The sequence below is a fragment of the Chiloscyllium plagiosum genome, unplaced genomic scaffold (genome assembly GCF_037043375.1).
Source record: "Chiloscyllium plagiosum isolate Xiang-an unplaced genomic scaffold, Cpla_swu_hap1 HiC_scaffold_1, whole genome shotgun sequence".
Classification (NCBI taxonomy): Eukaryota; Metazoa; Chordata; class Chondrichthyes; order Orectolobiformes; family Hemiscylliidae; genus Chiloscyllium; species Chiloscyllium plagiosum.
Window position 1 is genome coordinate 151,970,404 of NW_028270139.1, and position 13,054 is coordinate 151,983,457.

At 43.2% G+C, this 13,054-nt stretch overlaps 1 protein-coding gene across 2 annotated transcripts in view; it reads right to left on the bottom strand.

Annotated features, from left to right (window-relative positions):
* atrn (attractin) overlaps positions 1 to 13,054 on the bottom strand; it is a 412,972-nt gene that overhangs the window by 207,544 nt on the left and 192,374 nt on the right. For both annotated transcript variants that reach the window (XM_087991640.1, XM_087991645.1), the window contains exons 18-20: positions 11,859 to 12,080; positions 11,326 to 11,463; positions 2,912 to 3,005 (exon numbers count right to left, since the gene is read on the bottom strand). In XM_087991640.1, coding sequence (XP_087847766.1) covers positions 2,912 to 3,005; positions 11,326 to 11,463; positions 11,859 to 12,080 — 454 coding nt within the window. The remainder of the gene's footprint in view (positions 1 to 2,911; positions 3,006 to 11,325; positions 11,464 to 11,858; positions 12,081 to 13,054) is intronic.

Genomic DNA, 13,054 nt, shown 5'->3' on the forward strand with positions numbered 1-13,054 from the left:
AGAGATAAGCTAGAGGAGGTTGGGGGTGGGGAGAAAGTAGCATAGAGTACAATGGGTGAGTGGGGTAGGGGATGAAGGTGATAGGTTAGGGAGGAGAGGGTGGAGTGGATAGGTGGAAAAGGAGATAGGCGGAAAAGGAGATAGGCAGGTCGGACAAGTCCGGCCAAGTCATGGGGACAAGTGCGGAGCTGGAAGTTTAGAACTAGGGTGAGGTGGGGGAAGGGGAAATGAGGAAGCTGTTGAAGTCCATATTGATGCCCTGGGGTTGAAGTGTTCCGAGGCGGAACTTGAGGCGTTCTTCCTCCAGGCGTCTGGTGGTGAGAGAGCGGCGGTGAAGGAGGCCCAGGACCTCCATGTCCTCGGCAGAGTGGGAGGGGGAGTTGAAATGTTGGGCCACGGGGCGGTGTGGTTGATTGGTGTGGGTGTACCGGAGATGTTCCCTAAAGCGCTCTGCTAGGAGGCGCTCAGTCTCCCCAATGTAGAGGAGACCGCATCGGGAGCAACGGATACAATAAATGATATTAGTGGATGTGCAAGTAAAACTTTGATGGATGTGGAAGGGTCCTTTAGGGCCTTGGATAGAGGTGAGGGAGAAGGTGTGGGCGCAGTTTTTACAGTTCCTGCGGTGGCAGGGGAAAGTGCCAGGATGGGAGGGTGGGTTGTAGGGGGGTGTGGACCTGACCAGGTTGTCACGGAGGGAACGGTCTTTGCGGAAGGCGGAAAGGGGTGGGGAGGGAAATATATCCCTGGTGGTGGGGTCTGTTTGGAGGTGGCGGAAATGTCGGCGGATGATTTGGTTTATGCGAAGGTTGGTAGGGTGGAAGGTGAGCACCAGGGGCGTTCTGTCCTTGTTATGGTTGGAGGGGTGGGGTCTGAGGGCGGAGGTGCGGGATGTGGACGAGATGTGTTGGAGGGCATTTTTAACCATGTGAGAAGGGAAATTGCGGTCTCTAAAGAAGGAGACCATCTGGTGTGTTCTGTGGTGGAACTGGTCCTCCTGGGAGCAGATCCGGCGGAGGTGGAGGAATTGGGAATACGGGATGGCATTTTTGCAAGAGGTCGGGTGGGAAGAGGTGTAATCCAGGTAGCTGTGTAAAAAATGGTTTGTAAAAAATGTCAGTGTCAAGTCGGTCATCATTAATGGAGATGGAGAGGTCCAGGAAGGGGAGGGAGGTGTCAGAGATGGTCCAGGTAAATTTAAGGTCAGAGTGGAATGTGTTGGTGAAGTTGATGAATTGCTAAACCGCCTCGCGGGAGCACGAGGTGGCGCCAATGCAGTCATCAATGTAGCGGAGGAAGAGGTGGGGAGTGCCAAGATTCCAAGTCTGACCTCTCACAAATACACCCATTGGAAGAAATCAAGAGGAAATCCACTCCCTGCAGGAGTAGCCCAGAAGGTCAGGACATGTGCTTTTTTAACATTCACTTCCACACTTCAGAGGTTAAAGATCCTAAAGCTACTTTGATAATGACGGAAGAAGGATAAACGAAAGCTCAGTGAAAAGGAGAGTGCATTAGGCGATGAGGTGGTAGGGTCTCGGTTATGTGGATGGGTGAGAGGTAAGGATGTCAGGTAATGAAGGGGATAGGTTATCAGATGGGTGAGTAAGTAAGGTACCAGTGAAGTTGATGCACGTTTAGGATGAGTCACAGGGTGTCATCCATCAGTGTTGTGTTAGGTTGGGTCAACCAAAAAGGTTGAGGTTGTCAAAGTTGAGGTTCAGATGGTGACTCTGGGGTTCAGTTTAATCATTCCTGAAGACTTACAGGCAGCTTTTAATCTTCTAATTTTTCCTGGGTAATTATTAAGCTGTCATGAGTTGGAAGCCCTAAGTTATAGGAGTAGAATTAAGCCTTTTGGCATCTTGTGCCTGCTCCCCTATTCAATCATGGTTGATATGTCCCTCAATCCCATTCTACTGCCTTCTCCTTGTAACCCTTGACCCCTTTACTAATCAAGGACCTATTTATTCTGTCTTAAGTGCGGTGATTTGGCTGCCACAGATTTTTGTGGCCATGAGTTCCACAGAGTCACTACCCTCTGGTTGAAAATAATTCCTCCTCATCTCAGTTCTAAATGTTCGTCCTTTACTGCATCTGTGAGCTTAGTTCCTAGTGTCTCTTCTTAGCGGAAGCATCTTTTTCACATTCACTCTATCCAAAGTCTCTCAGTACTCTGCAAGTTGCAATCAGATCTCTCTCCAAATCTTTCTAAACAGAATCAGAGTCCTCAACTACTTCTCATATGACAAGCCTTTCACCCCAAGGATTATTTTTGTAAACCTCCTCTGAATCCCCTCTAAGGCCAGCACAACCCTCCTTGGATATAGGGCACAAAACTGCGCACAATATTCCAATTGCAGTCTGATCAGAGCCTTATTCAGCCTCGGGAGTACATCCACGCTCTTGTATTCTAGACCTCTTGAAATGAATGCTCACACCGCATTTGCCTTCCCTTCTGACAGTTAAGAAAATAACTACCTCTGCACGGACCATAAATGTTTTGTTTTAAAAAACATTAACTTTGTTGATTGTGTTCAATCTTTGATCGTTGTGTTGATACTTCTACATCAGACTAAGGCCTTAACATCAAACACAGTGCATAACAGATGCTCAAAAGAATGTTGGGATGCGAAGATTAAATAAAGTAACGAAGTATTTAAATGGTGGCAAGAAATGAATTGAATAATATCGTCTTGTATTTTCCATATCGCAGAACAACAGACGCCTGTAGTTTATGAGGAATTCTTTTTAAATTACTCTCCAAACACTCAATTTGATTGCATTAGCTTGCTCATTAATTGAAAATGTCATGGTCACAAAGTGGAACTGAAATATATGGAAATTTTATAGCAGTCATAAACATGCACCAAAAGCAGTCTGCACATAAAAGGCACTGAATGTAACTTACAGTTGACACTTGTCGCCTTTGATTCCTTTTGTCGTGCAGAAACATCTTCCTGTCTTGGTGTTGCAGATGGTTGCATGTCCATTGCATTTGCAGGCTTAGGGAAGTAGTAAACAGAATAAAAAATGCAATAAGTCAAGAATTACAAAAACAACCATTTGGCTACAATGGAAACAGGCAAATTTTTAAGAGGGCCTTTAGGACCATTCTACATGTACCAAGACAAAGCTTTTATTTATATAGCACCTTTAACGTAATCAAATATGCCTTATCGCTTCACAGCAGCATTAAACTGAAGTACAACACTGAGCCACATGAGAAGATGTTAGGAGAAAGTTAGGACAGCAGATGGTGGAGATCAGAGTCAAACAGTGTGAAGCTGGAAAAGCACAGCAGTCAGGCAGCATCCGAGGAGGAGAGTCGATGTTTTGGATGCTGCCCGTCATTAGAAATGTGGGGGGTCCACAGGGGCTGAGAGATATATAGGAGAGGGAGTGGGGCTTAGGGGAAGGCAGCATGGAAGGCGATAGGTAGATGAAGGTGAGGGGTGATGATGATAGGTCAGAGTGGAGGGTGAAGCAGATAGATGCGAACGAAGATGGACAGGTAGGACACTTCAAGAGGGCAGTGCCTTGTTTACAGAGTAAAAAGTGCAAGAGCAGTCACAAGTGTGTCAGAATAGTTGAGTTTTCAAGTAAGAAGGGACAGGATGAGAGTTCTCAGTAGCTGAGTTGTGATTCAGACATAGAGAGAGCTGAGCAATGTTTTCGAAGCGAGAATAGATAAAATTAGAAATAGCCCTCAACCCCAAATTCAGAAAAGTACCTAATGCTGCACTAGTGTGCAAAAGTTCCACTTTTCACACCAACGTAAATCAGTAAATGTCTACATAGTTGTGGGCCATTTTATAAAGGTACTGTTACGACACAGGATAAAACCCTCTGCTAATTTAAACCCAACACAGAAAAGATTTGCCCCGTGCTGCAATCTGCAAAAATTCGAGACATAGAACTATCCCAAAAGTCATTATTTAAAACAATAATTAGCAACTTTAAATTTTTTAAATCTGACCGATAATAATTAACGGAAAACTATTTAGAACTCATTTATCTCAACCAATCTTTTATCTTCCCCTCTACAATACTGGTCTGATCAAAACTCTGATTAACATTGACAGAAAAATTCAAATTTGAAAACCAGCCAGCTGTCGAATCTTCTTTGTATGTTCCTCCGTCAATTTGCTCTCCAGGTCGGTGTCGATGTTTCTTCTGTGCAAACTCCTTCTTTAGACAAGTACCTCTCAGAGTTCTCACTAGCAGCCTACATCGGTTGGTCTTTTGGCAGTTCTCCCCCAACTGTTCAATTTTTTTTCTGGTTTTATACCCCAAAACATTGGATCATTTCATTGGTTCTAATTTTGTCAAAATACCAAATTCAAACTTGATTGGAGTTTGGGATCTTGGGGCATAATTTAAACTGATTTGGCCAAATTTGAATTTGTTCTTGTCTCATAGTAACCCAGCCAGTGCGAGCATTACATTGTTACCTTGTTCCAGACTCCCTGTGCCTCTAAGTCCTTGCTAACTTTCAACTTTCTTAAAGGTACAGTACTCCTTCCACCTTCATAACAGTATCTAGGTCGAGATTACCACAGTGACAAGAGACAATAGACAATAGGTGCAGGAGTATGCCATTCAGCCCTTCGAGCCTGCACCGCCATTCAATATAATCATGGCTGATCATTCCTAATCAGTATCCTGTTCCTGCCTTATCTCCATAACCCTTGATTCCACTATCTTTGAGAGCTCTATCCAACTCCTTCTTAAATGAATCCAGAGAGTGGGCCTCCACTGCCCCCTGTGGCAGAGCATTCCACACAGCCACCACTCTCTGGGTGAAGAAATTTCTCCTGAGCTCTATCCTAAATGGTCTACCCCGTATTTTTAAGCTGTGTCCTCTGGTTCGGCACTCGCCCATCAGTGGAAATATGTTTCCTACTGCCAGAGTGTCCAATCCTTTCATAATCTTATACGTCTCAATCAGATCCCCTCTCAATCTTCGAAACTCAAGGGTATACAAGCCCAGTCGCTTCAGTCTTTCAGTGTAAGGTAATCCTGCCATTCCAGGAATTGACCTCGTGAATCTACGCTGCACTCCCTCAATAGCCAGAATGTCCTTTCTCAAATTTGGAGACCAGAACTGCACACAGTACTCCAGGTGTGGTCTCACCAGGGCCCTGTACAGCTGCAGAAGCACCTCTTTGCTTCTATACTCAATTCCTCTTGTTGTGAAGGCCAGCATGCTATTAGCCTTCTTCACTACCTGCTGTACCTGCATGCTTGCCTTCATTGACTGGTGTACAAGAACACCCAGATCTCTCTGTACTGCCCCTTTACATAAATTGATTCCATTGAGGTAGTAGTCTGCCTTCCTGTTCTTGCTACCAAAGTGGATAACCATACATTTATCCACATTAAACTGCATCTGCCATGCATCTGCCCACTCACCTAACTTGTCCAGGTCACCCTGTAATCTCCTAATATCCTCATCACTTTTCACCCTGCCACCCAGCTTTGTATCATCAGCAAATTTGCTAATGTTATTGCTGATACCATCTTCTACATCATTAACATATTGTAAAAAGCTGTGGTCCCAGCACGGATCCCTGCGGTACCCCACTGGTCACTGCCTGCCATTCCGAAATGGAGCCGTTTATACCACATTAATGCTTCTTTCGGAGAGGAGATTCTTGACCATTCAGAACTAAATTCAAAATATGGAGAAATGAAATGACAATGAGCTACCTCTCTGCAACTCTATCCAGTTGAGCACGTTCATCTGTTAATCATCTCGGTCAAATAGAGAAGAATTTCCATTTTCAGGAATAAAATTAAAACAGTGATGGAAAAGGATAGACTGGATCTCAAAGTTGAAGTTCTAAATTGGAAGGAGGCCACTTTTGAGAGAATTAGGCAAAAACTTTCAAAAGTTGATTGGGGGCAGAAGTTCACAGATAAAGGGTTGGCTGGAAAATGGGAAGCCTTCAGAAATTAGATAAGGAGAGTCCAGAAAAAGTATATTCCTGTTGGGTGAAAGACAAGGCTGGTACGAGTCGGGAATGCTGGATGACTAGAGAAATTGAGGTTTTCATTAAAAAGAAGGAAGCAGATGTCAGGTTTAGACAGCAGAAATTGAGTGAATTCTTAGAGTATACTTAAGAGGGAAATCAGAAGGACAGAAAGGGGACATGAGATAGCTTTGGCAAATAGAGTTAAGGAGAATCCAAAGGGACTCTATAAATACATTAAGGACAAAGGGTAATTAGGGAAAGAATAGGGGATCCTCAAAGATCAGCAAGGCAGCCTATGTGAGGAACTGCAGGAGATGGAGAGTTACTAAACGAGTATTTTGCATCAGTGTTTACTGTGGACAGGGAGTTGGAAGTTATGGAATGTGGTGACATCTTGAAAAATGTCCATATTGCAGAGGTGGTGGTGCTGGGTGCCTTAAAATGCATAAAGGTGGATAAATCTCTACTACCTTGATCAGGTGTTCCTAAAACTCTGTGGGAAGCTAGGAAAGTGATTGCTGGGCTCCTTGCTGAGATAATTGCATCATCGATAGTTACAGGTGAGGTGCTGAAAGACTGGAGGTCGGCTAACGTTTTCAGAAAGGTGGTAAGGAAAAGCCAGGGAACTACAGACCGGTGAGCCTGACATCAGTGGGGATGCAAGTTGATGGAGAAAATCAGAATGTGAGTCAGAATTTACATATATTTGGAAAGGCAAGGGCTGATTAGGGATAGCCAACATGGCTTTGTGCGTGGAAAATCATGTCTCATGAACTTGGGTTTTCTGAATAAGTAAGAAAGAGGATTGATGAGGGCAGAGCCACGGACATGATCTATATGGACTTCAGTACGGCTTTTGACAAGGTTCCTCATGGTGGCTGGTTAGCAAGGTTTGATCTCCTGGAATACAGGGAGAGCTAGATTCAAGAGTGTGGTGCTGGAAAAGTGCAGCAGGTCAGGCAGCATCCAAGCAGCAGGCAAATCGACATTTTGGGCAAAGGCCCTTCATCAAGATTCCTGATGAAGCACTTTTGCCCACAACATCGATTTTCCTGCTCCTCGGATGCTGCCTGACCTGCTGTGCTTTTTTCAGCACCACACTCTTGACTCTAATCTCCAGCATTTGCAGTCCTCACTTTCGCCTAGAGGGAGAACTCACCAATTGGATACAGAACTGGCTCGAAGGTAGAGAAAGGGTGGTAGTGGAGGATTGTTTTCAGACAAGAGGCCTGTGACAGTGGTGTGCCACAAGGATCTATGCTGGTTGCACTGTTTTTAGTCATTTTATATAAATGATTTGAATGTGAACATAGGTCCTACAGTTAGTAAGTTTGCAGTTGATACCAAAATTGGAGGTGTAGTGGAAAGTGAAGAAGGTTACCTCAGAGTACAACAAGATCTTGATCAGATGGGCCAATAGGCTAAGGAGTGGCAGATGAGATTTAATTTATATAAATGTGAGGTGCCGCATTTTGGAAAGCCAAATCAGGGCAGGACGTATACACTTAATGCTAAGGTCCTGAGGAGTGTTACTGAACAAAGAGACTTTGTACTGAAGATTCACAGTTCCTTGAAAGTGGAGTCACAGATAGATCGGATAGTGAAGGTAGCATCTGGCATGCTTCCTTTTTTGGTCAGAGTATTGAGTACAGGAGTTGGGAGGTCATGTTGTGGCTGTACAGGATATTGGTTAGGCCACTTTTGGAATATAGTATGCAATTCTGGTCTCCCTCCTTTCAAAAGCATATTGCAAAACTTGAAAGGGTTCAGAAAAGATATACAAGGATGTTGCTCGGGTTGGAGGATTTGAGCGAAAGGGAGAAGCTGAATAGGCTGGGGTTGTTTTCCTTGGAGCGTCTGAGGCTGAGGGGTGACATTATAGAGATTTATAAACTCATGAGGGGGAGGATAGGGTAAATAGACAAGGCCTTTTTCCTGGTGTGGGAGAATCCACCCCAGGAAAGGGGAAGTACAACGAGATCTAGGTGGTGGATATTTGGAATGCTCTTCGCCAGAAGGCAGTGGAGGCCAATCTCTGGATACTTTCAAGAAAGAGATGGATAGAGCTCTTAGAGATAGTGGAATCATGGGTTATGGGGATAAGGCAGGAACAGAATAGTGATTGTGGATGATCAGTCATGATCATAATAAATGGTGGTGCTGGCTCCAAGGGCCAAATGGCCTACTCCTGCAACTGTTATCTATTGTCCAGAACTATAGGACCTAGGTTTAGGGAGAGGGGGCAATGATTTAAAAGGAACTTAAGCGGCAACATTTTCACGCAGAGGGTGGTGCATGTATGGAATGAGCTGCCAGAAGAAGTGGTTGAGGCTGGTACAATTACAACATCTAAGAGGCATCTGGATGGATATATGAATGGGAATGGTTTAGAGGGATGTGGGCCAAGTGCTGGCAAATGGGACGAGATTAGGTTGGGATATCTGGTGAGCATTGATGAGGACAGTTAGCTTTTGCATGTGATTTTAGATTAGATTAGATTCCCTACGATGTGGAAACAGGCTCTTTGGCCCAACATGCCCACACCAACCCTCCGAAGAGCAACCCACCCAGACCTATTTCCCTCTGACCAATGCACCCAACACTACGAGCAATTTAGCATGGCCAATTCATCTGACCTGCACATCTTTGGACTGTGGGAGGAATCCAGAGCACCCGGAGGAAACCCACGCAGACATGGGGAGAACGTGCAAACTCCACACAGACAGTCACCAGAGGCTGGAATCGAACCGGGGATCCTGGTGCTGTGAGGCAGCAGTGCTAACCACTGAGCCACCATGCCTCCCTTCAGTGTCATGCCCATTCCTCAGTTAAAAGAACAGTAGGATGATACGCACCCAGTGTGTAATACGGAAGGATCTGTTTCTGTGCTGTCCATCTCTATGACTTTATGACTCTAATCGAAATGGCCATTGATTAATCATTTTCAAACATGGGATGATGCTACAGAGGGATTTGGTTAGCTCAGTTTACAGAATGGCTGGTTTACAACGCAGAATTAAAGCAACAGTACACGTTCATTTCCCACACTGGCTGAGGTTGCCCTAAAGTTCTACCTTCGCAACCTTTTCTGAGGCATAGTGACCTCAGATTAAATTCACCGCTAGTTATTCTCTCTAATCTCTTTATGGTTCTGTGGGACTATGGCAATTTTACTTTCCCACAATGGCGGAGGTTACCATGAAGGACTCTTCCATCAACTTCTCCTCACCTGTAGTGTGGTGACCCTCAGGTTAAACCACCACCAACTGTCTCATTCCTGAGAGAGCAGCCCTATGTTCCTCTGGGACTGCAGAGACTACAACAAATGTCATGATTTACACAACAAGTGAATGTAGGCTAAAATTAGGCCAATATGTGAACATATTAAATCAAGTCACTTCCACAGAGGATAGAAGATCACAAAACCTCAGCAAAATATTACACACTGGCATTGGGAACATATCATCCAATGATTCTTTTAACTGAGGAATGGGCATGACATTGGAGGGATGACTCGAGATAAGAGATTACCCTAAATCACATGTAAAAGCTAACTCCTGCAGGGAGAACAGAATTAACATTTGAGTGACTTCAGTGGGAACAGAAGACTACAGACAACTCAGGAAAATATTCAGATGTCACTTTTATCACCCAGACTGAAATGTTTATGCAGTCTGAATAACCTTATGCCTCTAGTTATGAAGCCTAGAACATTCTATGCTTTATCATCAATTATCTCTGTCCTGCTACTTTTAACTACTTAGGTAGACATACCGAGGTCTCTCTCACACACCCTGTAGAATAGTACCTTTTATTTTATAAGGTTTCACCATGATACCTGTACCGAAGTATATCACCTCAAACTTCTTGCATTGACCTTGATATACCATCAATCAGTCTACTCCAGCAATTTACTAATGTCCCTAACAAGTTCTACACTGTCGTCTTCACAGTTGACAACTGTTGTAAGTTTTATGTCATCCTCAAATTTTGAAATTGTCTCCTTCATACAATGATCTAGATCATTTATATACACATTATACATTTATATACACAATATCGACTCCTGGGGAGCTCCATGATAAATATTCTTCCAGCCCGAAAAATACCACGAACCATTTCTGTTATATAGCCCTCAGCCAATTTTGTATCCAAGTGGTTACTGTCCCTTTTTTTCCTGGAACAATAACTTTCCTCACAAGTCTACCGTGTGGAATAATAGAAACACAAGACTTTTAAATGTGAAGAACTCGTGCACCTTAGAAATATTTAAAGTTTCAAATTATGGAAGCTTTAAGTTTGTCTTTTTGTACAATCACAAGCATAACCTGCAACAAATTCAGTTCAACTGAGTAACATGAACAGGGCTACAAACAAAAGGATACTGTTGATCTTAAATAAAATCAAAACACTGAAATAGTCAAACTATTTATTCATAGTCAATTATTTTTTGATAGTTCAAACATGTGTAGGGGTTATTGAGCCATATGATCCTTCCAAGTGCAGTCGCAGGAGATAGGATAGTGAAGGTGTTTGTATGCTTTCCTCTTTGGTCAGAGTATCGAGTACGGAAGTTGGGAAGTCATATTGCAGCTGTACAGAACATTGGTTGGGCCACTGTTGGAATTTTGCATGTAATTCTGGTCTCGTTCCTATTGGAAGGATGTTGTCAAACTTGAAAGGGTTCAGAAAAGACTTAGAAAGATGTTGCCAGGGTTGGAGGATTTGAGCTGTAGGGAGAGGTTGAATAGGCTGGGGCTGTTTTCCCTGGAGCATTGGAGGCTGAGGGGTGACCTTATAGAGGCTTATAAAACCATGAGGGGACATGGATAGGATAAATAGACAAAGTCTTTTTCCTGGGGTCAGGGAGTCCAGAACTAGAGGGCATAGTTAAGGGTGAGAGGGGAAATATATAAAAGAGACCTAAGGGGTTATGTTTTCATGCAGAGGGTGTTACGTGTATGGAATGAGCTGCCAGAGGAAATGGTGGAGGCTGGTACAATTGCAATATTTAAAAGGCATCTGGATGGATATATGAATAGGAAGGATTTGGAGCAGTATGGGCTGGGTGCTGGCAGGTGAGACTAGATTGGGTTGGGATACCTGGTCGGCATGGATGGATTGGATAGGAGAGTCTCTTTCCATGCTGTAGGTCTCTATGACTCAAAATATATCAGATTCGATGGCCAGAATCTTCTTGCCCGTTGTTATTGTGAAACCTCAAACAGAAAGAATGGTTATCTTCATTTCATCACGGGGCAATGGCACCTGTGGAACTATGCTCCAGGAGTCATGATTTCAGCAAACATGGAAATTGACAAATGAAAAACTTATCACTGGCACTTACATTGGCAGCTCCCTCCATTTGTAGGATCGCCATAATAACCAGAAATGCACGTTTCACAGTGTTTGCCAGTTGTTAAGTCTTCACATTTTTCACAGATGCTTTCATTAACACACTTGCAATGGCCATTACACTGACAAGCTAAGGTAAATAAAACAAAATGGTTTCATCCAGTGAAATATAAAATGACAAATGCCAGTCAATAAAGTAGTTCACCTCACAAAGCATCTTATATTTTCCCTTGGACTAAATACATGAGAAGAAATACTTTCTATTTGTCTGTTGAAATAACCTCACAGAGGCCAGTATCTGTCACAAAGTCACACTTTCTTTATATGTGGAGACTCTGACCTCTCTGAGGTCTCTGAGTTCGCTCTCAAAGTGAACAGCATGTCTGACATTCCTGTTCTTATCTGTCAGCCAGAACTCCCTGATTGGACCAGATTAGTAGCCCCATTTAGGAAAATCATGTTCAACCCTGACCACCTGGCCGAGCCTGTTACAATCACTACATCTATGAAGGGTGTTTTACTAACCTGGACACTGGATAAAGGACCAGTTGTATTTTGTTTCTGCTGGGCACATGCTGACATTCAAAACTGGAACATATGGAGTATTTATTGCAGGTATTTTCAATGGTCCTCGATAAGATCCTTCTATACACTGTCCCTTGCCTGTATTGCTGGGGTCAGTACACCATCCGCATCCTGGCTGCTCCAAGCAGTCACTGCATGTTCGATAACCAGAACAATTTTCAGCTAAGACAATAGAAAAGACATACATTACACGTACGTCCTGTTTTGACTATAAGCTGTGATCCACACATTATTCTCATAGTAGAACACAGAGTTTGTGTATGAGGACAGAGAACGTTCGAGGGGAAAAGAATGCCCAAAAGGTTTGGATAACAAAGTAGGACAAGAACTGACACCAAGCCAAAGGAAAATAAACAAAGAATGTTAAATAAAAGTGAGACAAATGTGTCCACGTAACTCCCATCTCTGTTATTAAAACATCCCAGCTGGTTTAATTTAGGGAAAGGAATCTGCTTTTTTCACTCAGCCTGGCCAAATCCAATTCCAGACCCATCATATAGTTGCTTCTCAACTATCCACTGAAATGGTTCAGAGAGCCAAGTCGTTCACAAGGAATTTGGGATGGGCAACAAATGCTGGACTTGCCAAAGATGCCTATACCCAATGTATGAATAAACAACCCACCTCCAACTAGCAATGTATACTAATAAAGCAATAGCAGTCATGATTACCTCCATTATGATTTATGCTTTTCTTGCAATATTATTTCTCATTCAGTTAAAAATTATTTTAACTGCTTCAAACAAAAACAATTTTAACCAAATTCCAACTGGTTGGCTTTATCCTCTGTCAAAAGACAGTTTTGAATTTAGTTTGGAAGATAGGTACAGATAGTTCTTGAGTAATGCGCATTTCGTCAGCAATTGGCTATAACATGATATATGAATTGTGGACAGTGTTTGCACAACTTTCTGCTGAACGGGTATAGCAGGGTTTCCATAGCACAATCTTCTACAGTGCATAGCAGTTTTCCATAGTGCAAGATTGCAGAGGAACACAACTGTCACATTATAGCAGAAAAACTTGTACTTCAGCTGTTCGACACTGGCTTTTCACTTGGTAAAAACAAGGACTGTTGATGCTGGAAACCAGAGTCTAGATTATCCACTCCATCCTCCTCTCTAACCTATCACCTT